This window comes from Salmo trutta, chromosome 35 (genome assembly GCF_901001165.1).
Source record: "Salmo trutta chromosome 35, fSalTru1.1, whole genome shotgun sequence".
Lineage (NCBI taxonomy): Eukaryota > Metazoa > Chordata > Actinopteri > Salmoniformes > Salmonidae > Salmo > Salmo trutta.
In genome coordinates, this window is record NC_042991.1 from 29,542,942 (window position 1) to 29,570,431 (window position 27,490).

The 27,490-nt window shown below is 43.4% G+C and overlaps 2 protein-coding genes across 2 annotated transcripts; both read left to right on the forward strand.

Annotated features, from left to right (window-relative positions):
- Positions 1-2,048: 2,048 nt before the first annotated feature.
- Positions 2,049-8,179, forward strand: nek2 (NIMA-related kinase 2). Its single transcript, XM_029734133.1, has 9 exons — positions 2,049-2,452; positions 2,754-2,971; positions 4,205-4,445; positions 5,283-5,365; positions 5,464-5,590; positions 5,820-6,051; positions 6,374-6,428; positions 6,633-6,709; positions 7,149-8,179. The coding sequence occupies exons 1-9, from the start codon at positions 2,357-2,359 to the stop codon at positions 7,358-7,360; spliced, it is 1,341 nt and encodes a 446-aa protein (XP_029589993.1). The 5' UTR covers positions 2,049-2,356; the 3' UTR covers positions 7,361-8,179.
- Positions 8,180-9,892: 1,713 nt separating this feature from the next.
- slc30a1a (solute carrier family 30 member 1a) lies at positions 9,893-20,295 on the forward strand. Its single transcript, XM_029734132.1, has 2 exons — positions 9,893-10,981; positions 17,662-20,295. The coding sequence occupies exons 1-2, from the start codon at positions 10,390-10,392 to the stop codon at positions 18,582-18,584; spliced, it is 1,515 nt and encodes a 504-aa protein (XP_029589992.1). The 5' UTR covers positions 9,893-10,389; the 3' UTR covers positions 18,585-20,295.
- The last annotated feature ends 7,195 nt before the right edge of the window (positions 20,296-27,490 follow it).

A 27,490-nucleotide genomic window follows, 5' to 3' on the forward strand; every position in this document is an offset into this window, starting at 1 on the left:
TGGGGCAATTAATAAGTGCACAGGTATAATTGGAATTAGATATTGTTGCCACAAACTAGCCTGTCTACGTGGGCCCCTGTCTTTCACATCACAACTAGCCTGTCTACGTGGGCCCCTGTCTTTCACATCACAACTAGCCTGTCTACGTGGGCCCCTGTCTTTCACATCACAACTAGCCTGTCTACGTGGGCCCCTGTCTTTCACAGAGTGCATCACAACGGGGAAGATGCTTGGTGATATGATGACAACGACAGTGGCGGTTCTAGACCATTTCAACTGGGGGGGCCAAGCTGGGGCCAGTTGTACTGTTAGAGGGGCCTTAGATGTTAGAGGCCTTAGACATTAGACGTTATTGTTGTCATATCGTTTCATTCACTGCATTGCAGGCATTAGCAGGCAAAAGACCATGTTCATAATCATCATCGTTGCCACTGTCTAATAACGGATCTAAAAAAAGGACAATAGCAAAAATTAGTTATGTAAAAATGATTTCATACTCCACATTTAGGGGGGCCACAAGGGGGTCCAAAATTGTTGTCCCCCACCCCCCCAGAACCGCTAGTGGACAACGATGAGATCATTTCACACTGACAAGTTCCGGGTCGTGTTCATTAGGCACTAAACAGAAGAAAGCAGACTGAAACGGAAAGAATACCTGCACGTGTCCAATGAGAAATGCTCATTTTTTGTTTTCTGTTGTAAAATGTTTTGCGATGGTGTGCATGAATGAATGTGACCCAGGTAAAGGGCTATTGATATCCCTGGATGGAGTGTGAGGTCTCTGTTTCGAGTTTCAACGTACCTCACAGTAATCAGCACGCTCTGCAGATTTCATGGGTGCCTGTCATCTAGCCTAGCTGGCCCACTCAACCTTAGTACAAACGCCAAACAACCTCCCTGTCAATGCAGGCAGTAAATCAATGAGCAGTGTTGTGTTGTAAGGTATCACTTTCTCTGTGATGAGGGTAGATCAACAGTTGAACACAAAATGTGGCACTTACTATGTGAGGTCAACTGCTAACAGTGTCTAACACACTGCTCCCCTGACAGTGATTTATGATGCAGACTGATAATCATATTCATCATTGCTCTGGGACTGTGAGACAGACAGAGAACTCAGCCTGGCTGCCACATGTCCTCACAATGACAAGCTAAGCAGCAGAAAATGATTATAAAGTCAATGAGGCATATGTAAAAACACCCAAGAGTGCTGAAGGCTGTCTGTATCTTGATAGACACTAGAATCTGAGAGGAATTGTAGAATTCACAAAAATAATGTTTTTATATGTACACTGGATATTCTATTCTCTTTTATTCTATTTTGTTTTATTATATTCTAACTTTCATAGATGGACCTCAAGTACTTTGATTAGTTATCAGATAGATGTGTGGAAGTAATAGACAATCACTCGAAGCTATTCTATTCTGACTTGCATGGACAGTGGCCACCTTCAGTTTTCAGTTTCACGGGGCAGGATAAAAGTAGAGTTAGCTTTTTCTGCCACCTTGTGGTGAGACACACACGGAGTAGTGGCAGGTAGCCTAGCGTTTAAGTGCGTTGGGCCAGTAACTGAAAGGTCGCTGATTCGAATCCGCAAGCCGACTAAGCGAAAAATCTGCCGATGTGCCCTTGAGCAAGGCACTTACCCAGTAATTGCTCTTGTAAATCGCTCTGGTTAAGCGCGTCTCCTAAATGACAAAAATGTAAATGTGGTGTCATAGATGGTTTAGATTATTTAAACTCTGTGGTAATCAGTAAGTGAAGATTCTATATTTTAGATGTATGCGTGGGGTTCTGTGTACTTATTACATTACTACATTTTAATTTGGACAAATGCGGTATGCAAATCTATTTGCCACGCAATCCTACTGTATTTGACAGAACGTTTCCGTCATTGAGGTATCATCAGAACGGTTTCCGTCGGCAAAATAAATTATTCCCCTTTAAACAACCGCGCCAAATCTCGCGGGTTTCAGATGCTTAGCAACCAGCCGCTTGTGTCTTCATTACAGCCAATCAGAATATTCTATATGTAGTAGACGGACCAATCACATTGAATAATTCAGGCACCAATTTGAAACCAAAGCAAGGAATCCCTGCTTCATTTTCGTCGCTTGTGTTATCAACGTAAAACACGTTGTTTTGACGAGTAGTTAGCTAGCTATTTTTATCAATACGTTATCGGAGAGATATAGTCAGCATTTACGTTTGCTAACGATATTTCGAAGAAAGAAAACGTCCAGAATAGTCGTTATTGCTCTTCTTCAATAGATAACTGCGTTAGCTACCTTGCATTGCAACCTGCATTTAGCTAGCTAGTTATATAGTAGTAACGTTAACGTTCGCTACGACAAAATGCCATCTCGTGTTGAAGATTATGAGGTGTTGTATACCATAGGATCAGGGTCTTACGGAAAATGTCAGAAAATACGGAGGAAATCTGATGCGAAGGTAAGTGTTTCGCTGTTTCCGCGGTTTAGTAAGGCGTTGTTCGACCAACGTTAGCTAACTATGTTTGCGTTGCATGCTCTCATTACACCTGGCAAGGTAACCAGAGCCAGTGCGTAACGTTTGCCTCTGGGGGATGCTCTTGAGACGAGACTAAAGGTGTTCCCTAAGTGGACAGGCATGTTTTTATTTATTTTAGAAAAATACCCCTATGTATATTTATCTTTAATAAAATGTTTCCCAACATCAACAAGCTATGGCCAATCAATGCCTGTTTAGTTCTGTTGTCTGGGTTTCGTCATAGATTCTAGTTTGGAAGGAGTTGGACTACGGCACAATGGCTGAGAGCGAGAAGCAGATGCTGGTGTCCGAGGTCAATCTCCTGCGTGAACTGAAGCATCCAAACATTGTGAGATATTATGACCGCATCATTGACCGGACCAACACCACACTGTACATCGTTATGGAGCACTGTGAAGGCGGTGACCTCTCCAGCCTCATCACCAGATGCATCAAAGAAAGGTGTGTATGTGTGTTTTGTGCTGACCTTGGTTCCCTTGTCCATCATGTGTCATGTATATACCTCTCTGATGGCCATCCCACTCTGACACCAGGTGGCGAACTGCGACAGTGCAACACCCTTTATGGGTTTTTAATTTTTATTTAACTAGGCAAGTCAGTTAAGAATTTGTTCTTATTTACAATGACGGCCTAGGAACAGTGGGTTAACTGCCTTGTTCAGGGGCAGAAGGACAGATTCTTACCATGTCAGCTCGGAATTCAATATAGCAACCTTTCAGTTACTGGCCCAACACTCTAACCACTAGGCTACCTGCCACCCTGTAGGATGGTTATGGTTGAGTGGCCAGACAGAAGCCACTCTTCAGAAAAAGGCACATGACAGCCGGCTTTGGAGTTTACCAAAAGGCACCCAATGGACTCTCAGACCATGAGAAACAAGATTCTCTGGTCTGATGAAACCAAGATTACACCCTTTGGCCTGGATGCCAAGTGTCATGTCTGGAGGAAACCTGGCACCATCCCTACGGTGAAGCAGGGTGGTGGCAGCATGCTGTGGGGATGTTTTTCAGAGGCAGGGACTAGGAGACTAGTCAGGATAGAGGGAAAGATGAATGGAGCAAAGTACAGAGATCCTTGATAACCTGCTCCAGAGCGCTCAGGGCCTCAAACTGGGTCAAAGGTTCACCTTCCAACAGAACAACGACCATAAGCACACAGCCAAGACAATGAAAGAGTGGCTTCGGGACAAGTCTCCTGAATGTCGTTGAGTGGCCCGGACTTGAACCTGACTTGAACCCCAACAAAGAGCAATGCAGCAATGCTCTCCATCCAACCTGGCAGTGCTTGAAAGGATCTGCAGAGAAGAATGGGAGAAACTCCCTAAATATAGGAGTGCCAAGCTTGTAGCATCATACCCAAGAAGACTCGAGACTGTAATCGCTGCCAAAGGTGCTTCAACAAAGACTGAGTAAAGGGTCGGAATACTTATGTAAATGTGTTGTTATTTTATTATTTATACATTTGCAAAAATGTCTGAACCTGTTTGTTGTCATTATGGGGTATTGTGTGCTAAAATGTTTATTCTATTGAGCCACTTTATGTTCAGCATTTTATCATTTATTGTTGCATTGTTGAGAAGGAACCTGCAAGAAAGCATTTCGTTAGACATCGTCCATCATGTGTATCTCTTACATGTGACTAATAAAACTTGTATGTTGTGTTCCTGGTGTCCAGGCGTTACTTGGAGGAGGAATTCATCATGCGAGTCATGGCTCAGCTCACTCTTGCCCTGAAGGACTGCCATCGCCGGAGCAATGGTGGGGCCACAGTGCTGCACAGAGATCTTAAGCCCGCCAATATCTTCCTGGATGTCAAGCAGAATGTCAAGCTTGGCGACTTTGGTCTCGCACGTATCCTGAACCATGACACCAGTTTTGCTAAGACTTTCGTCGGGACCCCATACTACATGTCTCCTGTGAGTCCGTAGCAAAGGCAATAATATAATTGTGAATCCTATACTCCAAGTCGCTATTCATGTCATGAACAAGTAGCCCTGTGAACAACGGCCACCGTGGGGGATAACTGCTGTTCACCATCTGCGTCCTTTCAACAGCCTAGATTTACTGCGGTCTTTAGCAAAGGGGTTCTCAAACTCTTACAATGTTTTTATTATTGCTTGAACAGTCGGTGAGATTACATTTGCTTGATCTTAGAATACCTATTTGTGATGCAGTAGTTCACTAGAACAGTGCTTCCCAACCCGGGTTACTAGGACGCCTGGGCGTACTTGGCCTATCCACAAGGGGTTGATGAGAAGATTCATGAGATCGAAGGCCTACTGATAAAATTCACATGAGGGGGTACTTCAGGGTTGCTCCGGGCAGAGCAAAATATATTTGATGGTATAGTAACCAAGAAAGGTTGGGAACCACTGAGCTAGAATGCTAATGCTCATTGATATAGGTTGCGGCAAAGTTAGCCAAAGGGAATATTACATTATTTGAAGTGTTTTAAGTATAATGCAGTTGATTGGCTACAATGACAAACATTATATTAAGCAGGACATTCATACGAGCCTTAGAATCCAAAAGTAGTGTGAAATTCACTCCTAAGCAAAGTGTAAATAGAGGCCTTTGTTTGCTGGCGGTCTAAGTACTCCCCCGTGTTTTCCCCCATGATGGGGAAATTGTCAATACTGACTCAAACTATCATTATGGTTTTAAAAGTAGATCTCTTTTTCATTATGATTTTAGAGAAATACTCAGCTTGTCTAATCAGTTTGTCAATGTGTGGACACTTTCATATTTTACAGGAACAAATAAATCGCATGTCCTACAATGAGAAATCAGATATCTGGTCCTTGGGGTGCTTGTTGTACGAACTCTGTGCCTTATCGTGAGTTATCTTGCCTGTCATCTATATTCTAACTCAATATCCCCCAGTCAATGCATTAGACTAGATTAAAGTCTGATGCATGCATTTCTTCCATGTAGGCCTCCTTTCACAGCTTATAACCAAAAAGAGCTGGCGGAGAAGATCCGAGAGGGAAAGTTTAGGAGAATCCCCTACCGGTATTCAGAGGAGCTGAATACACTCCTCTCCAGAATGCTCCATTTAAAGGTTTGGAATATGTTTCACAGCACTGATAATCTCCATATAAAGTTCAGGGCATCTTGTGAGCAACTCCTCACTGCTGCACTTCTGTTGAGATGATTGTTTGTCTGAATCACCAAGCATGTAATTTTGCTCGATTATACAATTTCAACATCAAGAGATTTGAATCCCTCACTCTCTTGTACTCGAACTGACAGTTTGCTTTGTCGATTTGACTGTTGTGCCTTGTTGCCAGGACTACCTGAGGCCCTCAGTTGAGTCCATTCTCCAGAGCAGCCTGTTGGCGGACCTGGTCGCCGATGAGCAGAGCAGGGCGCAGGCAAGACACCGGAGGAGGTCTGCTGATCCAGAGAAACCAAAGCCTGCCGAGTCTTCAACCACCCCTACTATTGCGGCGCTGAGGCTGAAGGAGCAGGTGCTGCGGCACAGGGAGAAGGCCCTGAAGGAGCGAGAGGAGAGGCTGGAGCGTGAGTGTCATTTACCCTTATCAGGGTCGGGCTCAGTTCTGTTTTTAGCTCAGCCAATTCAGGAAGTGAATGTCCATTTCAATGAATGTCCTGAATTGAAAATGTATTCAACCCCAACGCTGGTCCCTATAATGTCCTAGTCACAGATGAGACCCTGTGGTGTTGGAACGTGCATGTTTTTTGGGTCAGTCTTGTTGAAATGATAGGTTTTAAAGGAGGTCAATGTGTCACTGGCTATGCTACCGAGTATACACAGACTGAATTGTTTGTAACCTGAGGTATGTTTAATTTAAATCTGAATGGGTTTCCATTCCTCCTACAGAGCGGGAGCAGGAGCTTTGTGTTCGCGAGAGACTATCAAATGAGAAGCTTGCCAGGTAAAACGGAGCTCTCTTGAATCACTTAATTTACTTGAAATGCAGCAAACTGCTATTTATTGTCAGACTAAATCCTAAGGCTTTAATCCTCCTCCAAGCTGTGCTAATGCTACTTTTGCTTCCTGCTTTGGTGTTATAATCTCATTGCTTGCTATAAAACTGCAAGCGGGTATAATCCATTTGAATGTTTGCTTTTGGTTTTAGAGCGGAGAGTTTGTTGAAGAGCTACAACTTGGTGAAACAGCAGAAGACCCTGCCACTGCTCTATTCCAATGAAATGGGTATGGGAGTCAAGCGAAGGCCTCTGGACCCCCTGAACATTGAGAAGAACTGAGCATTGCATTGTGTTCACTTCTGTAATTGGGGACTTTTTAGCATTTTAGTGTATATATGAATTTTAACCTTGTGAATGTATATATAATTCTTTACTGCAATAAAACCTGCAACAAACATGGGGTGGGAACCAGGAGGAAAATGAGGGATACTTGTTTTGCTTCGTAATTGAAGTTCAATGTAATATACGGTAGCCATGGGGTAACCATGTTTTTAAATGAAATAAAAGGGGGAAGCAGATTTGATTTAGAGTTAAGTTACGAAATGTAACGTTTCTGGGTAGTCTGAAGAATCCCAGAGGCATCCTACAGAGGAGGATCTTTATCTGAGCTGTTTTTTGTAGAGTTCAATAAAACTTTATAACTCTTTGCCGTCTTGGCCCCTTAGATGAGGGAGAGGAGAACGTCTCACCTGGAAAGAAGGTCCATTTTGCCGGAGAAAGCAAAGAGAACCAGAGGCCAGATCAGAAGCAGAGTGTGAAGAACCAGGAGCTGGGGCTGAAGAAGAGGCTGCAGGCAGCCAACATGCGGGCCCAGGCCCTGGGGGAGGTGGAGAGGCTCTACCAGCTCAAGAGCTGGCAGATCCTAGGCATCCGCTAGCCCACAGAGAGTCTCCTTCCTAGGGCCTATCAGTGTCATGTGGCTGGATGAATGTATGGTTGTCTGAGGTGTGTCCCAGAAGTAGCAGGTCTCTGCTTTAGTTTTCCTGACTAACATTAGTTTCAGAGCTATTGAAACCTAGTGGTCATAGGGAAATTATGTAGCTTTAATTTATTTGTATCATGGTGATTGGTTTGTACTATGGTGAAATTGCCAAATATTGGATGCCAGATATCTGTTTTTAGTGGTGTTTGTGTTTTTTCAACCTTGACATTTAAAATGTGTTGTTGATGCACAGAATTGCACTCAAGTTCTGATTTGTGAATATGTGATTTATAACCACTATGTACATACTGTATGGTGGCATTAAAAATATATTTAAAGGGCAATGTTAGTACATTATCTGAAGATGTATAAATAGGTGTACACTCCCGCATACACTTCTGTTCTGGAAATATGTCAATGTTTTGCAAATATGATATTGGGATGGGTTGGCAAAAAACAGGCACCTTCAACAGATGTCTGTTTCGGTCAGGTCCACTTTCTGTATAACTGTCAACAGATTGTCCTTAGTCCTTAATGCTTTATTGTCTCTTATTCATTTCAAAGTGGCATCATGTACTTTATTTTGGTTGCATGATGAAGTTCAGTTCCTGGTAAATGTGTGTCTAAGCTTAATTTACATGTTTTGTTTTCTAAACATAAGCAGTTTGCGTAGAAGTTTGGCCATGAAAATGATGTGGGAACATTAGTGAGTATCCTCTTGTGAACATTAAAGGCAGATGTAATCAGTGATTACTGTTGCAGAATGTAGACCTACATTATCTCTTCTAAATGAAAGGTGTCTGTTGCATGTGTTGATCTCCATTCACACCAAGTAGAGAGTTTATCTGGTGATTGACTAGCTTCACTTAAAACAATGTAAAGGGAAACATTTGCAGCCTGTTGATGTACTGTACATTTAAAGGTTGGTAGTTATTAGTATCTCCCACATTATGTAATTTGTCCTTATCTTTTCTCTTCAAAGCACCTCCAACAAAGTGAATCCTGTGAATGTGAGGGCCTAGCCCTAGATGCGTTCAAAGTTGTTCAATTTATTTAAGTATTGCCAGGACATTTTACCTCTCAAAGATGTGTGAACAGAGGATGAACGAATACACGATTTTTATTTATAACGATAGTCTAGTAGGCCAAGTCTTTTCGGTTTTTAATAGTGCTTGACATGTAGTCTAACCTAATGCATTTTGGATTTATACTATCTTGTTACCACAGAAATAAGACAAGGGGGCCGTGTGGAGATGCTACACACCATCCTAAAAATATGAGTCAGAATTTTGGATGAGTTCGCAGCGCATTCCAAACGATGACGTTGAAACGTTTGCATTACGCAACGTGGCTACATAGCAACGCTGGGCCCAGCCCACGGGAAACGGTTGTAAAAATTGACCAACCAAATTGTACTTTATCTTTAACAACCAATAGCAAAGTACCAGGGCTTTTCTCTAGTTATGTGTAGAAAGTGGAAACTAAAGCAGCTCGGGTGCAAAGTTCCATGCTGCGTTCACATAATGTCGGAAATTCAGAATCTCCGATTTAAAATGAAGTTTCCGACAAGTTGGGAACGTGGCATTATTTTCTGTTGAACTGTCAACTAATTGACCTTTGTCCTTGCTTTATTGTTCCTTTGCCCTTGAATTGTCTCCTGTTTTTTCATCTCAAATTGGCATCATGTACATTATTTTGGTTGCATGATGAAGTTCAACTCTTGGTATGTATGTTTCGAAACTTAATTTAAATTTTTTACATAATTAGTTTGCATATAAATTATGTGGGAACATACCATGTAGTGAATGGCCTCTTGTAAACATTTAATGCAGATGTAATCAGAGTGATTACTGTTGCAGAATGTATATCTACAATATCTATTTTTCTACATGGAAGGTTTCTGTTGCATCCATTGATCTCCATGCACACATCGTAAAGAGTTTATCTGGTGATTGACTGACTTGTTTCACTTCAAACAATGGAAAGGGAAACAAAATGTACGTAGACTACTGTGTATCTAAAGGGTTGTAGTTATCAGTATCTCCCACATGATGTCGTCGTTTATCCTTATATTTTCTCTTCATGTTGGAAAGGTTGAAAGATGTTTCGATAGTGGCTTTGGAGAAATCTGCATGTAAAGCGCTTCCACCAAAGTGAATCCTGTGAATGTGTGAAGGCCCAGTCCTAGATACATTGAAAGTTTGTTTATTCTATTGAAGTATTGCCAGGACATTTAACCTCTCAAAAATGTTTGAACAGATTGCGAAATGTTTATTTAGACCTATAGTCTAGTAGGACTAGTCTTCTTTTCAGTTGGGTGCTTGAAACGTGGTCTAACCTAATGTATTTTCGGATGGATAACATTTTGTTAACCACACAGAAATAAGACAAGGGGCCGTGTGCCGATTCTACACACCATCCTAAAAACTGATGAGTCAGAATGTTGGAGGAGTCCGCAACGTCTAAATGTTTGCATTACTCAACGTGGCTACATAGCAACGCTGGGCTCCGTCCACGTCAAATGGTTGTGTAAATTGACCAACCAAAATTCTACTTTATCCCTAACGACCAATAGCAAAAGACCAGGGCGTGCCTCTCATTCGCCTTATTCCGTGTGGAAACTTTACCGGCTCGGGTGCAAAGTTTCAGCCGTCTGCAAATCGGAGTCTACGGTCAACGTTTCTGGAATATGCCCTTGTCTTTGAATGTTCCCAATTTGACTGCTTTTGAGGAACCAACATCGGTCTTAGCTGTATCTTGAATTGGAGTCGGTTGTAATCGTACGATAATGACGAATTGTTAACGACCGTATAAATATTGACAAGACGTGGTGGAATCGCATCATATGCCTATCGATTGGCTCGCATGTTGTAGCTAACGTTACAGCTAGTATACCGTAACGTCGTACGTGCATATCGTAAGCTAGCTAGCTAGCTAACTCAGTTAACGTTACCTAAATTAAACAAGTGATCAAGCGGAGAGAAATGGCTTGTGAACCTAATCGTGTGCGGCTAGTATGCATGCTTTCATTGACTTTTGGCTTTTTTATCGTGGAGGTTGTCGTCAGTCGGATCACTGCATCTTTAGCAATGCTTTCGGACTCCTTTCATATGCTATCGGATGTCATAGCGCTGCTTGTGGCTTTGGTGGCCGTGCGCTTTGCTCAGAAAACACAATCGACAAATAAAAACACCTTCGGATGGATCCGGGCTGAGGTGATGGGGGCTCTGGTCAACGCTGTGTTCCTCACAGCTCTCTGTTTCACCATAATATTGGAGGCCGTCGAGCGATTCACCAACCCACATGAAATCGAGAAACCCCATGTAGTTATCGGTGTGGGGGCCGCGGGGCTCCTGGTCAACCTTCTCGGGCTGTGCTTGTTCCACGGACACGCAGGTGGTGGACACGGGCACTCCCACGGAGGAGGAGGCCATTCTCATGGAAATAAGAAAAACAAGAGGGGTAAACTATGCAAGTCAGAAAGACCGAATGGCTCATCAGGAGAGGAGACTAACAACCTGGTAGGAAGCCACAACAGCCCCCCTAATGGCGTGAACACCGAGAGACGTAGACATGGTAAGTTAATGTCAATCATTTGTCTATTACAGTAGCTAGCTATACTGTCAACATACTGTAACTACTGTACTTGGCTAGCTATGTGGTTTCATCGATTTAAAATAAGATATTTTATTGGGGAATGGGGGCAGACGGAGCACACACTCACATAATCTCACACAGGGAATTTATTAAAATAACTGAAACTTCTGGGACTTTGCTGACTAAATAACGTAGGCCATAGGCCTACTCAAGATGGAGCGATCTTTAGTCCAAACTAAGCCATCTCTGTGGTGTTCTTGTTAAGGGCAATTCCATGGTAACGGAATTGCCCTGAGACTTACTTAAATATATGCAAAACAAAAACCATAGATTTTTTTGAGAACCACGGATAATCGGCCGAGCAGATATCTGGTCGATATGAACCTTTTGTAGTCTGTTAGCACTTCTCGATCATAGCAAAAATGCTGCTATGCCAGCTGCCACTCACTGCCTGAGCCAGGAGCACTACACAATGCCGATGAATGTCCAGCAGGGAAAGTCAGCAGCATGCTAGCTCATTCTCCAACAGATAGGTGAAGTATTGAGAGAAATGGATGAGTTGACAGTGTCCTAAATCGAACTCCTGTTGCAAATATTAGTTTAGTTCATTTATCAATAATAGGGCTCATGTGTTGTTTAGAGATGCGTCCTGACGTCTAAAATAAAATCCAGATCATGAAAATGTACAAAAAAATAATAGTTTCATAATCATCCCTGATCACAAATCATGACATTACGTGGACCGATTTGCATTGAATATAAGTCCTTTTATATCCTCAAATTAAAGGCAGTGCCTACATGATGTTCTACCATGCAGGTGTGACATACTGGAGTGATGCTTCTATGCAAATGTTGTTGATCAGTAGGCTAATATTAGTCCCAAATGGAAGTTTGAATATTCATTCACCTGTATTGTAAATAGGCCTATGCCATCTTAATTTACCCAGTTTATCAAGAGCTTTACCATTCAAATAAAATGGATCTTATGTGGTAGAATGGTAAAAACATTGTCAAATGTATTGTTTGATTTAAAAATGAATGCATACGTGGCTGTCTCTGGGATATTCTGTCATCAAAATGTTAAAATGTAATGATATTGCATATTGGCTCCAAATTAAGATTCAACGTTGTTTACAGAAAGAATGAGGTGTCAGCTATGACATGACACCTTAGGTAAAAATATATATATATTTTGGATATTGAAGTGGATTTACATCCGGTAACAGAATTTTATCATGGGTGCCTGATCTGTACTGCACAGAAATGCATAATTGTTGATATGAATGTCATTGTCATCATGGTGATGTATCATAAATAGGTACACAAATGTATAAACATGCAATATCCTCCTTTTTTATATTTAGGTATTATTCTACACACTGGCTATTATTTTATTGAGCGCCGTCATCAAACAAGATCAAATTTGGTTGGACCAGACCAAATCTGAACCTACCATAGACGTCTATGTTTCACAAGCGTTGACATTAAAGCACAGAACAGTAGACTATAGTAAATTATAGTGTACTCAACTCTAGTGTACTCTACTGTGTACTGAACTTTACTCTACTTTTCTTTACTGCACTATACACTTTGATGTATTGAATGTACTCAACAGTGCTCTACTGTAATGTACTGTACCAATCATGGATGTCCATGTTTGGGCCAAATGAAGACCAGTCCAGACGTCTATGGGCGTTGAAATTAAGGCCAGGGTGGACTGACCAAATTTCATCTGAACATAAGCCTGACAGTATGCCAGAGGAAGGGAGGACAGTATGCCTGAACATTAACAGTATGCCAGAGGAAGGGAGAACAGTAGTACTGAACATTAACAGTATGCCAGAGGAAGGGAGGACAGTATGCCTGAACATTAACAGTATGCCAGAGGAAGGGAGAACAGTAGTACTGAACATTAACAGTATGCCAGAGGAAGGGAGGACAGTATGCCTGAACATTAACAGTATGCCAGAGGAAGGGAGAACAGTAGTACTGAACATTAACAGTATGCCAGAGGAAGGGAGAACAGTAGTACTGAACATTAACAGTATGCCAGAGGAAGGGAGGACAGTAGTACTGAACATTAACAGTATGCCAGAGGAAGGGAGGACAGTATGCCTGAACATTAACAGTATGCCAGAGGAAGGGAGGACGGTATGCCTGAACATTAACAGTATGCCAGAGGAAGGGAGGACAGTATGCCTGAACATTAACAGTATGCCAGAGGAAGGGAGGACCGTAGTACTGAACATTAACAGTATGCCAGAGGAAGGGAGGACCGTAGTACTGAACATTAACAGTATGCCAGAGGAAGGGAGGACAGTATGCCTGAACATTAACAGTATGCCAGAGGAAGGGAGGACAGTACAGTCGACCCAACTGTGGTTTGTGACTACTATGATTTCCCATTGTAGCCAATACATTTTCAGCAAATCTGTTACCGATTTGGTAACAATTGAGTTTTAATCACTTCATAATTCATAAACAAAATGTTATTTAACTAATTGATAGGTCTACCTTGTTACTTCTGTGAAATGTCATTATCCTCCCTCCATGAGTGAGAGAAATTAGAAAACATCTTGAAGATATGTGGGGTTTTGGCAATGGAATTTCAAGGCACGAGGTCAGGTTTCTTAAACTCACAAAAGGCTGAAAATTATCCTAAACTAAATATGTGTTTATTAGTTGGAGGTGTTTTCTCATTTTTTTGTGTGTGTGTTTCTAATACCATTTTTATCAAAGCCTATTCATACTTTTTAGGATGGAAAATGATTGTCAAAAAAAATGTGTGTGTATATGCAGTACCAGTCAAAAGTTTGGACACCTACTTATTCAAGGGTTTTTCTTTATTTTTACTATTTTCTACATTTGTAGAATAATAGTGAAGACAAACTATGCAATAACACATGGAATCATGTAGTAACCAAGAAAGTGTTGAACAACTCAAAACAGATTTTAGGTTCTTCAAAGTAGCCATGCTTTGCCTTGATGACAGCTTTGCACACTCTTGGTATTCTCTCAACTAGCATCATGAGGAATGCTTTTCCAACAGTCTTGAAGGAGTTCCCACATATGCTGAGCTCTTGTTGGCTGCTTTTCCTTCACTCTGCTGTCCAACTCATCCCAAACCATCTCAATTGGGTTGAGGTCGGGTGATTGTGGAGGCCAGGTCATCTGATGCAGCACTCCATCGCTGTCCTTCTTGGTCAAATTGCCCTTACACAGCCTGGAGGTGGGTTTTGGGTCATTGTCCTGTTGAAAGAAAAATGATAGTCCCACTAAGCACAAAACAGATGGGAGGGCGTATCACTGCAGAATGCTGTGGTAGCCATGCTGGTTGAGTGTGCCTTGAATTCTAAATAAATCACAGTGTCACCATCACACCTCCTCCATGCTTCACGGTGGGAGCCACACATGTGGAGTTCATCTGTTCACCTACTCTGCCTCTCACAAAGACACAGAGGTTGAAACCAAGAATCTCACATTTGGACTCATCAGACCAAAGGACAGATTTCCACCAGTCTAATGTCCATTGCTCGTGTTTTTTGGCCCAAGCAAGTCTCTTCTTCTTATTGGTGTTCTTTAGTAGTGGTTACTTTGCAGCAATTTGACCATGAAGGCCTGATTCACGCAGTCTCCTCTGAACAGTTGATGTTGAGATGTGTCTGTTACTTGAACTCTGTGAAGCATTTATTTGGGCTGCAATCTTAGGTGCAGTTAATAACTCTAATGAACTTATCCTCTGCAGCAGAGGTAACTCTGGGTCTTACTTTCCTGTGGTGGTCCTCATGAGAGCCAGTTTCATCATAGCGCTTGATGGTTTTTGCGACTGCACTTGAAGAAACTTTCAAAGTTCTTGAAATGTTCCGGACTGACCTTCACGTCTTAAAGTAATGATGGTCTGTCATTTCTCTTTGCTTATTTAAGCTGTTCTTGCCATAATATGGACTTGGTCTTTTACCAAATAGGGCTATCTTCTGTATACCACCCCTAACTTGTCACAACATAACTGATTGGCTCAAACACATTAAGAAGTTAAAAGTTAATTTGTGGAATTTCTTTCCAAGGCACACCTGTTAATTGAAATGCATTCCAGGTGACTACCTCATGAAGCTGGTTGAGAGAATGCCAAGAGTGTGCAACGCTGTCATCAAGGCAAAGGGTGGCTACTTTTTCATTTGTTTAACCCCCTTTTTTTCTTACTACATGATTCCATATGTGTTATTTCATAGTTTTGATGTTTTCACTATTATTCTACAATGTAAAAAATACTAAAAAATAAAGAAAAACCCTTGAATGAGTAGGTGTGTCCAAACTTTTAACTGGTACTGTATATACAGTGAGGGAAAAGTATTTGATCCCCTGCTGATTTTGTACGTTTGCCCACTGACAAAGAAATGATCAGTCTATAATTTTAATGGTAGGTTTATTTGAACAGTGAGACAGAATAACAACAAAAAAATCCAGAAAAACACATGTCAAAAATGCATGTCAAAAATTGATTTGCATTTTAATGATGGAAATAAGTAAACATACAAAATCAGCAGGGGATCAAATACTTTTTTCCCTCACTGTATATGTGTCGTAATTTCTCAAAAATAGACTCTTAGCTTATGGACTTCACATGTTGGTCCTCATTACATGGAAATTACCTTAAAACACTTTTGATATTTCTGCCTTTGAGGAGAGACATTCAACACAACTGCCCTGTTGATCAAGATGCCAGTCTCACATGGTCTTGGCTGGGTTTCTTCTGTAGTATTGTAGATGGATCAATATCCACTACAATCTCAAAGGTGTAACTGGGCTGGTGTGTCTCTCCTGGCTTGGACATCATCTGTATCATCTGTTGCCCTGTAAGCTGTAGGAGCCTTTTTACCAGACCAGTCAAAGACGCATGTGTGGGCAGCGTCATGATGAAATCCAGCCAGTCGCTTTCAGTTTTGAACAGAAACCGGGACAGGGCTATTAAATTGATAAAGTTCAGTGACTGGTATCAGCAGTGACTTGATACAGAACAATGTGGTCCATGACTGTGTCCATTCTGCACCCCCATTTTGAAGTACCTTTAGCAGAGGTAATGAGAGTGCAAGACAGACTTTGTAACTCATTCATTATTTTCATCACTTTAGGAAACTGTTTATTTCATGTTATCAGGCAATAACTGGATAAATATGACCTCTGAGGTTCTGCCTCTGAGCTTGTCAGTGAAAGACCTAATGGTTCCTAAACCTGGGCCCCCTTCATCCTCACTGTAACATAAGTTTGTTTTGAGTTGATCTTTGTTAGCTGAAGAATCTAGCCCCCACTCAGCCTGCAGATGTCTTTCATCAGGGGTGTCAAACTCATTCCACGGAGGGCCGAGGGTCTGCAGCTTTTTGGTTTTTCCTTTCAATTAAGACCTAGACAACCAGGTGAGGGGAGTTCCTCACTAATTAGTGACCTTAATTCATCAATCAAGTACAAGGGAGGAGCAAACACCCACGGACACTTGGCCCTCCGTGGAATGAGTTTGACATGTGTTTTACATGGTGGAGGACAAGTCATGACTTGTTACAAAACCAAACAGGTGGGAGTCCCACCATGCTGATTTGGTCACTCCAACTGCATTGGGTAAATTAATGAATATTTGAACTGTTACATATTCAAATCGGGACCTTTTTTATGAAGACACTTGATCTCTATTGTCACTACTGGTGCTGCTACACCCATAACAGGAAGTTGGCTTTTTCTTTCATTTTCTTTCTGTTTATAATTGTGTTAAATCACTGTCGCAGGCCTTCAGGGATTCATGTCCCCTATTGTTTTATCATATTAACAGGATATCATGATTTAGACTTGGTGATCCTCCAGTTTCAGGTAAAACGTTGTTTGACCATCTTCTTGCTGATACTGAGAGCTGCCCTTTGCCTTGCTTCCTGTTGGTACAGAAAAGGGTAGAACCAGGAGTCATTTCCCCCCTACTCAGGCTCTGCCAGTTTCTATACGTTGAGCCCGGCCATACATCATCGAAGGCAGTGACCGACAACCAGACCATTACCCCGATGAATTTCCCCTACTCGCTGTGTGCCAAGCTAGACTCCTTGAGCAGTGGGTAGGTGGTGTAGAGCACTAGCACTGGTTCTGGTGCCATTGGCCATCAAAGTAAATGGGTTTCATGTCTAACACGACATAGCTTCCTATGAAGGTGTTTATCGCCTGGGGCAGCTGTAACTTACAGTACCTCAACCATGTCCTCCAAAAAACCCTGATGCAGTCATTAATCATTATGCTTTGTTTGGGTCAGTAGTTGGACCAGTCAGCTGATAAATTGCAGCTGGACGCGTGAGTCATTCACGATTTATGTATTAGTCATTCCTGGTCTTTGAAAAAAAATCTACATTTTATTTTCTCCATCCCTTGGAAGAGTTCCCCCCCACCACCATTTTCTCTGACACTCCTCCTTCCGTCCTCTCAAATATGTGGGCTCTGTTAAAATGCTTTGAAAATGCATCCTTCCTACCTATCTGAATTGCCTTCATTGGGGATAGTGGTCACTCTGCTTTCACCTATCTAATCACTTATAGGTCGATGCTTATCTCAAGGAAGGATGAATGTGTTACAGGGCTGTGCTTTTGCCTCCCTTGTACTTCTTTAACCCCTCGTCTCTCTTCTTCCTTCAGAGATTGTTTGTAACGACAGTGAGATGCAGATGAACGGCAGCGCACCCTACGAGGAGCTGGAATACAGCCACGACGAGGCCTCGCTCAACATGCGCGGCGTCTTCCTACACGTGCTGGGCGATGCCCTGGGCTCTGTCATCGTGGTGGTCAACGCCCTCATCTTCACCTTCGTATGGCGGCCGTGCCCGCCCGGCGAGACCTGCTTTAACCCCTGCATCGACAGCCACGCCACTGACGGCAACAGTTCTAGCTTTCAGCGGACCATGGTGGGACCGTGCTGGGTGCTGTACCTGGACCCCACGCTGTGCATCATCATGGTGGGTATCCTGCTCTACACCACCTACCCACTGCTCAAGGAGTCTGCGCTGATCCTCCTGCAGACGGTGCCCAAGCAGATCGACATGCACCGCCTCAATGAGCGGCTGCTCTTGCTGGACGGCGTGCTGGCCATCCACGAACTGCACATCTGGCAGCTGGCAGGCTCACGCATCATCGCCACGGCGCACATAAAGTGTCACGACCCCACGTCCTACATGGACGTGGCCAAGCGCATCAAGGACTTCTTCCACGACGAGGGCATCCACGCCACCACCATCCAGCCCGAGTTCGTTACCATCAACTCCGAGTCAAGCGCCTCCCTCTGCGAGCTCTCCTGCCGGACGCAGTGCGCTCCTAAGCTGTGTTGTGGCGCTGCTGACAAGCTGGGCGTGGCTGGTGCTGGTCCGGTGGGCACGGAGAAGATCCTGAGCAGTGAGGGGAATGCGCTCGCGGCCTCGGCCATAGATGTAATCAACGAGACCCCAGAGGGAGCAGCAGGACCCGGAGCTGCCGTGCTGGAGCAGGCAGCCACTGCAGTTGTCCAGGTGGTTCCTCAGCCGGAACCCGAGGTCGTTATCGCCCGAGAGGTGGAGTCTTCTCTGTGAGAGAGACCAGACAGTCAGAGGAGGTTTTTTTTAAAGTGCGGGCTAAACTTGCCGACGGGTTGTCGTTTGTACGGCGCTCTCGGTTTCTGGAGACGGGTTGAAAAATGGCTCCTCCGCCGCGGTCTGGTTTGATGACACCCTCTGTTCTGAGCCCCTAACCCTCCCACTGCCTACCCCCCCCCCCACTACCTACTCCTCGCCACCTTTACCTCCTCACCTCTGACCCCCTGACCCACTCACAGAGAGCAGCACATTGATGATACTTGTGACTTCACCTCTCACCCAGGCTGGGATTCGGCCTTGTCTGGCCTGCTGCATGTGTGGCCTACCCCTCGTTAGCACCATGTTGTGATGTGTGTTGTCCTGTCCCTCCATGGTGTCTCTGTGCCAAAGCTTCTCAATGCAGGGCAGAAGGGACAAGGGGAGACTCCAACAAGGACAAAGAGCAAATACGACATATGCAAAGCAACGCACACCTGTCTACTCCACAGGTTTTTAAAATCGATCTCTGAACCTTTCATTTATGTATTATTACATTTCTTTTGGATAGGCTTTGAACATCTCTATTTTATTAGCCTCGGGCGCCCAATGGAAAATGATTATATTACAACAAAAATATTTATGTATTTAAGTTTAGTAATGATCTATTATTTCTCTCTGTCAATGCTTTCATAATATTTAGTTTGGATGATGGATTACATTTTTTGTAATTTTTCTGCCACTTGAATATTTGACAAACCATCTATGCTGTAGACTTGTTTTTGAAATTGTGCATTTTACTTTTAATTATGACTTTTTCTGGCCTTGACTCTGTTTTAATGGCTGTGAGTTGAATGCAGATGCTGTGTTAAAAAAAGTCACACCTCGACTTTATTTCAAACTGTTTTGAAATGACACTGAGTACAGTTCAAATAAGTACTGTAGGTTAGCCTATCTTGTATTGGCAAGCTTTGACAAACAACAAATCGGCCTTGCAAGCCTGTGCATCTATCACTGAAATCAAATGTGTACTCCAAAATGTCAACAACAATATTGTTTTAAATCTATGCTGGAGGACATTCAGATGGGTTGTTGAAATTCACACTAATATTCCTCATGAATGTGTTGAGGAAGGGACCTAGTCAAAATCCATGCTGAACGTTTTTAGTTTCTAGTCCTTCTGCTGCAACTTTGCATGACCAAACTGAAGTGTTATTTGAATCACAGAGCTTCAAAACAAGCTAACAGTGCTGCAAAAAAAGTTGCCTACTTCCTTGTTTTCTCAGATCGCAAGAATAACTTTATCGAAATGTCACTTGGGCCTAAGCTTTTCCTTTCTTTGTAGTGAATGGGTTTGTTAGGCTTCATGTGCTGATTTTACAGTAATCTTAGTGGCCTTTTTAATAGAAGGAAATCTGATCATTCCTCGTCCAGTATCATTTATTATCAACATCACAAAGATATCATTTTATATGATGATTCAAGGATGCATTTCAGATATCCACTCAAAGTAAATGTGTATGCAGTATAGAAGCATTGTATTGGGAAATGTACTTTGACACGTTCCTTTGTTTTGAAAATGTCTGGTTACTATTATTCGGTGTCTTTGAGACTCGATCTCTGTGCAAATTGAGTTGTCGTTTTCCGGATTTTAGATATGTGTTTTTGATATATTACAGTACCTGTCAATGTGTCATTGTGAAAATTAAACATGCTTGTTTGGTACAGTTAAGCTGTTCTGTGTTTGTCTATTTTCATACTGTTTCTTTGGACATTAGGTCTACACTTAAGTCACACCCTCAGTTAATATCTGCAATGATACTGATCCATCAGACTGGTCTAGAAGTAAGACTATTAAAGCCACTTGAAGGCCTTATTAAATACATGTCACCATACTGCTTCTTAGCCATTTCAAATGCCATCTTCCACAATACATCTACAGTATGTTTGAAAGGGAATCTATAGTGGGAATAAACGGCATTAGTGACTGAGCATTAGCGTCCATCTCCAGGCAGGGCAGTATGCCATATTAGCCCCTGGCCTAGCTTTGTAGCCCAGTGAACAGCCCAGTGAACAGCCCTGAGGCAGATGGCCTTATGTAAGCGGCCCTGGGGGAGCATTCCACAAAGGCAAACGGCTCTAGTAGTCTATACAGCATTCCAGCGTCCTGCTGCCTCTGCCCACATTTACCTGGCCTGGTTAAACCAGGCTGAGCACTGCGCTCACCATTGTTTCACTTTATTTACATTTGAGTCCCAGGCTGCTACCCATAGTGATTGGTTCAGGGAGGTGGGGGTGGGCGTGTGGTAGGTCTCTATTGTCTGGGTTTATTAAAGTTTAGAATAGGGTTTTGTATGCCTTGAAATAGTCTCTAGAAAGAATAAAGCTGATCAGGTGGAAATTTGACAGAAGCCATTGTTGGAACATTAACTTGAATTGGGATGCATGTTCTATAGATACAATCATTACATTTACATTTTAGTCATTTAGCAGACGCTCTTATCCAGAGCGACTTACAGTATGAATTCATACATTTCATTTCATGCATTTCTTTTTTTTTCTTCTTTTTCGTACTGCAATAGTATGTTCACTCTGGCCATCAGCTATATCTGAAAGCTCACATAACATTTTAGTATTTATTTATTATTTTTTTTAAATTATATATTCCTTTAACTAGACAAGCAGTTAAGAACAAATTCTTATTTACAAGGACGGCCTACCCCGGCCAAACCCAGACGATGCTGGGCCAATTGTGTGCCGCACTATGGGACTCCCAATCACGACCGGTTGTGATACAGCCTGGAATCGAACAAGGGTCTGTAGTGACACCTCTAGCACTGAAATGTAGTGTCTTAAACCGCTGTGAAGCAGCCTGGAATCGAACAAGGGTCTGTAGTGACACCTCTAGCACTGAAATGCAGTGCCTTAGACCGCTGAACCAGGGTCTGTAGTGACACCTCTAGCACTGAAATGCAGTGCCTTAGACCGCTGAACCAGGGTCTGTAGTGACACCTCTAGCACTGAAATGCAGTGTCTTAGACCGCTGAACCAGGGTCTGTAGTGACTCCTCTAGCACTGAAATGCAGTGCCTTAGACCGCTGAACCAGGGTCTGTAGTGACACCTCTAGCACTGAAATGCATTGCCTTAGACCGCTGAACCAGGGTCTGTAGTGACACCTCTAGCACTGAAATGCAGTGCCTTAGACCGCTGAACCAGGGTCTGTAGTGACACCTCTAGCACTGAAAGGCAGTGCCTTAGACAGCTGCGCCACTCGGGAGCCCTAATGCTGATCACTTGCTGGTTTAATCTGTCTAGACACCTTTCTGAGGATGTTTCCCTGATCTGATTTTTAATAGATATAGTTTCCTTTTGACTACCGATTCGTTTAGCTTTTGTTGCGTACATTGATGATGTAGCCTGTGCTTACAAATGTGCTGGCTAGGAGGAATCATTTTAGCTTCAGCTTGACCTTTTTAACCCGTGAGCTTTGGTCCACCTGCTCTAGCCTTTTTTAGAGAGCATTCAATTCAGCCCTGTGTCCCCGCCTCAACCAAGCCCCAAACCCCCTTTTCCAACAACCCGCACCCCACCCACCCATCACACAACCTGGCTGGACTCCAGTGAACAAAGCCAGTGAGACAGATGGTCTGGTCCTCCACGAACATAATGACCAGTCCTACCATCCTTCCCCCATAGACCGCTGAGTGGAGCAACCCAGTGCTGCAGTGAGGCCCTGTGAGGCAGAGTGCAGTGGTCAGTCAGTGAGGCCCTGTGAGGCATAAACCAGTGGTCAGTCAGTGAGGCTCTGTGAGGCATAAACCAGTGGTCAGTCAGTGAGGCTCTGTGAGGCATAAACCAGTGGTCAGTCAGTGAGGCCCTGTGAGGCATAAACCAGTGGTCAGTCAGTGAGGCCCTGTGAGGCAGAGTGCTGTGGTCAGTCAGTGAGGCCCTGTGAGGCATAAACCAGTGGTCAGTCAGTGAGGCTCTGTGAGGCATAAACCAGTGGTCAGTCAGTGAGGCCCTGTGAGGCATAAACCAGTGGTCAGTCAGTGAGGCCCTGTGAGGCATAAACCAGTTGTCAGTCAGTGAGGCTCTGTGAGGCATAAACCAGTGGTCAGTCAGTGAGGCCCTGTGAGGCATAAACCAGTGGTCAGTCAGTGAGGCTCTGTGAGGCAGAAACCAGTGGTCAGTCAGTGAGGCCCTGTGAGGCAGAGTGCAGTGGTCAGTCAGTGAGGCTCTGTGAGGCATAAACCAGTGGTCAGTCAGTGAGGCCCTGTGAGGCATAAACCAGTGGTCAGTCAGTGAGGCCCTGTGAGGCATAAACCAGTGGTCAGTCAGTGAGGCTCTGTGAGGCATAAACCAGTGGTCAGTCAGTGAGGCCCTGTGAGGCATAAACCAGTGGTCAGTCAGTGAGGCTCTGTGAGGCATAAACCAGTGGTCAGTCAGTGAGGCTCTGTGAGGCATAAACCAGTGGTCAGTCAGTGAGGCCCTGTGAGGCATAAACCAGTGGTCAGTCAGTGAGGCCCTGTGAGGCAGAGTGCTGTGGTCAGTCAGTGAGGCCCTGTGAGGCATAAACCAGTGGTCAGTCAGTGAGGCCCTGTGAGGCAGAACCCAGTGGTCAGTCAGTGCAGCTGTGAGGCCCTGGTTCTCCACTGTTGTTCCAGAGAGCTAGCTGCCATCTCTATCCCCTAACCCCTAACCCTCCCCCCACAGAGTACAGATGACCTCTACAGTTTGGTTCAATGGGCTTGGCACACTCCGACTTTAAGGGGAAGAGATGGTTAAATGGTTACATAACTGCTGACAGGCCAGTTTCACGTCTGCTTTCTCCACAGAAAAACTAAATAATACACTGCTGACAGGCCAGTTTCACGTCTGCTTTCTCCACAGAAAAACTAAATAATAAGGGTACCGAAACTACCAAGTTGAGGTCATTGAAAGTTGGTTCTGAATCAGAAGTTTGGTTTGGAAAGTTGGTTCTGAATCAGAAGTCTTTTCAAGGCACATCAGATCACACAGACAACCCTGAATGTGGTCCTATCAATAAGAACACCCATCATTTCCTATAAATAGATTAAATAACCAAAATCGAACTATTAGTAATGAATTACTCTCTACATTTGTAATAATAATGTCCACGGTGTATGACACTGCTGCATCGGGGTGAATCAGGATTTGGGAGAAATGATTGTCTGCAGCCAGTCTGACTTGGAGTGATGATTCAGACAGTTTGAAGGGGAATACTTGCTTGGGAATGAGGATGAACCATTGAGAGTGCCCTAGAGAATGTCAGTGATATTGCCAAGCTAGTAAGAATAGTCTGTAATGGGAATGATCTAGGCAAGGGGGATATAGACTGAGAAAAATACTTCATATTTTTATTGAACTAGTCAGTTAAAAACAAATTCTTATTTACAATGACAGCCTAACCCAGACACCCCTGGGCCAATTGTGTGCCACCCTATGGGACTCCCAATCATAGCCATTTGTGATACAGCCTGGAATTGAACCGGGGTCTGTAGTGATGCCTTAAGCACTGAGATACAGTGCCTTAGACCGCTGCGCCACTCGGGAGCCCTATAGGAGGGTCAACACCAAAGGAATAGAAAGAGAAAATAACTGCCAAAATGGATTATACCATAATGCCCCACCCCTCCCCCACAACACTTCCCACAGCCCCTTCCTCGAAGTCGAATCACATGATAACTGTGTAGGTTCTGTTCCAAATGGCACTCTATTCCCTATGTAGTGCACTACTTTTGACCAGGGCCCCTAGTTGTGCACTATATATGGAATAGGGTGCCATTTGGGACACAGTCCTACTGAGAAAAGAGCTGTCCCATCCCTGGGAGATTAGGGAATGTTGGAATGTTACATGTCAGATGATGATGATGATGATGATGCTCACCCAGGAACGAAGGCTCACATGGTGGCCAACAGTGACACAACACCAAGTTGACACTCTTAGCGCAAAACTCTCTGCTGAAATGTATTTTTTCTGTCACTCACATTTGATGTTTTGTCTCACTTTTTGAGATAAAATGTTTTGGGTAGTTACATTAAAATGGAATAAAGTCCAACATCCTGGAGATCTTAGATTCTCCACAAAACATGTAATGTTCTCTATGCACCTGGAAATACGATATGTGTGCAAGCTATACTTTTTTGTGACAGACCCACACAGTTCATTCAATGCAAATCATTTTATTTTACTCAAGGCAGGTCTCTTCTACTGCTTCACAGAACAGACACCATTTTGAAGGAAGGGAGTGAAAGAAGGAAGGAGAGAAGAAACGAGGGGGAGAAAAGTAGAGGAAGGAATGGGTTAATGTTACCCCAGGGCTGAGTACACTGTATGCCTCATGCCTCACTCAGCATTTTCTCAGACTTTGATCATAGTTGAGTTGAGTGGGTTCAACCTGCAATAATGAACGTCTCACTGATAAACCAACTGCCAACGGCATCAACATGACCCAGGTGTAATACTCACCCGCTTTATTGTGTAATCAATAGATAAAGCATTTAGCACAACACCTTAAACTAACATCTCATGGCTCTAGATCAATTGGCCCATGTGAAAGACATGCACGGTTATCAACTACTTATACACATGTTGATGTTGTTGTTATAATAATTGTGTGTGTACTGTTATATCTTCAGTTGACTTGAGTTCTGGCCCTTCAACTAGCACGATCAAAAGTAGAGCCAACACCTGTTGGCAGTGTTGGGGAAGCTACTCTGAAAATATAGTTGACCAAACTACCAATTACTTCACACTGGAAGAACTTAAGCTACACTAAAGCTATCCTTAAGAAAAATATAGTTTACTTCACTAAAGTTACTATGAAAAAGTAGTGTTCACTACATCCAAACTACTTTGGAAAATGATCCTATGTAAATCTGAAATGTCATAGACAACAAATTGCAACATATCACTCTGGAGTATGTCATGATGGCGCCAGGGGAGATGGCTACTGTCTTATTGGCTCTTAACCAAACATGTTATTTTGTTTGTTTTTTCGCGTTGTTCGTAACTTGTTTTGTACATAATGTTGCTGCTACCGTCTCCTATGACCGAAAGAGCTTCTGGATATCAGAACTATGATTATTCACCTCAGGTTAGACAAAGAGTTTTTCTTTAATGAGTCGGACGGGATGGATATACTACAGACACCCGACCCGGCCCAGATCCCTGTCATTCGCTGGAGAAGGAAACAGAGATTTTGCGGAAAAAGATCAGGGTGCGTTATGAGGATCAGGCGACAAGTGGCTAATCCGCCTTTGCCTTCCGTCATGCTAGCTAACATTCAATTGCTGGAAAATAAATGGGATGAACTGAAAGCACATATATCCTACCAACGGGACATTCAAAACTGTAATATCTTATGTTTCACCGAGTTGTGTTTGAATGACGACATTAAGAACATACAGCTGGCGGATTATACACTCTATAGAACAGCAGCCTCTGGTAAGAAACGGGGCGGGACCTATGCTTAAATGTAAACATCAGCCGGTGCACGATATCTAAGGAAGTCTCAAGGTTTTGCTCGCCTGAGGTAAAGTATCTCATGATAAGCTGTAGACCACACTATCTACCTAGAGAGTTTTCATCTGTATTTTTTGTAGCTGTCTACATACCACCACAGACCGATACTGGTACTAAAATAGCACTGAATGAGCTGTATACCGCCATAAGCAAACAGGAAAATGCTCATCCAGAGGCGGCGCTCATAGTGGCCAGGGACTTTAATGCAGGGAAACTTAAAACCAGTTTTACCTAATTTCTATCAGCATGTTAAATGTGCAACCAGAGGGAAAACAAATTCTAGACCACCTTTACAACACACAGAGACAGGTACAAAGCTCTCCCTCACACTCCATTTGGCAACTCTGACCATATTTCTTTCCCCCTCATTCCTGCTTACAAGCAAAAATGAAAGCAGGAAGCACCAGTGACTCGGTCTATAAAAAAGTGGTCAGATGAAGCAGATGATAAACCACAGGACTGAGTTGCTAGCACAGACTGGAATATGTTCCGGGATTCTTCTGATGGCATTGAAGAGTACATCACCTCAGTCACTGGCTTTATCAATAAGTGCCTCGAGGACGTTGTCCCCACAGTGACTGTACATACATACCCCAACCAGGAGCCATGGATTACAGGCAACATTCGCACTGAGCTAAAGGGTAGAGCTGCCGCTTTCAAGGAGCAGGACTCTAACCCGGACGCTTATAAGAAATCCCACTATGCCCTCCGACAAACCATCAAACAGGCAAAGCGTCAATACAGGACTAAGATCGAATCGTACTACACTGGCTCCGATGCTCATTGGATGTGGCAGGGCTTGCAAACTATTACAGACTACAAAGGGAAGCACAGCTGAGAGCTGCCCAGTGACACGAGCCTACCAGACGAGCTAAATAACGTCTATGCTCACTTCGAGGCAAGTAACACTGAAACATGCATGAGAGCATCAGCTGTTCCGGGCGACTGTGTGATCACGCTCTCCGTGGCCGATGTGAGTAAGACCTTTAAACAGGTCAACATTCACAAGGCCCGCAGGGCCGGATGGATTACCAGGACGTGTACTCCGAGCATGCTCTGACCAACTGGCAAGTGTCTTCACTGACATTTTCAACCTCTCCCTGTCTCAGTCTGTAATACCAACATGTTTCAAGCAGACCACCATAGTCCATGTGCCCAAGAACACTAAGGTAACCTGCCTAAATGACTACCGACCTGTAGCACTCACGTCTGTAGCCATGAAATGCTTTGAAAGGCTGGTCATGGCTCACATCATCCCAGAAACCCTAGACCCACTCCAATTTGCATACCGCACCAACAGATCCACAGAGGATGCAATCACTATTGCATTCCACACTGCCCTTTCACACCTGGACAAAAGGAACACCTATGTGAGAATGC

Bases quoted from the DNA above. Each gene is read 5' to 3' on its own strand.
- nek2 (XM_029734133.1), top strand. From the start codon at position 2,357: ATGCCATCTCGTGTTGAAGATTATGAGGTGTTGTATACCATAGGATCA. The intron at 2,972-4,204 runs GTGTGTATGTGT...CCTGGTGTCCAG, and splicing joins ACCAGATGCATCAAAGAAAG to GCGTTACTTGGAGGAGGAAT. The intron at 5,591-5,819 runs GTTTGGAATATG...CCTTGTTGCCAG, and splicing joins CCAGAATGCTCCATTTAAAG to GACTACCTGAGGCCCTCAGT.
- slc30a1a (XM_029734132.1), top strand. From the start codon at position 10,390: ATGGCTTGTGAACCTAATCGTGTGCGGCTAGTATGCATGCTTTCATTG. The intron at 10,982-17,661 runs GTAAGTTAATGT...TTCTTCCTTCAG, and splicing joins CACCGAGAGACGTAGACATG to AGATTGTTTGTAACGACAGT.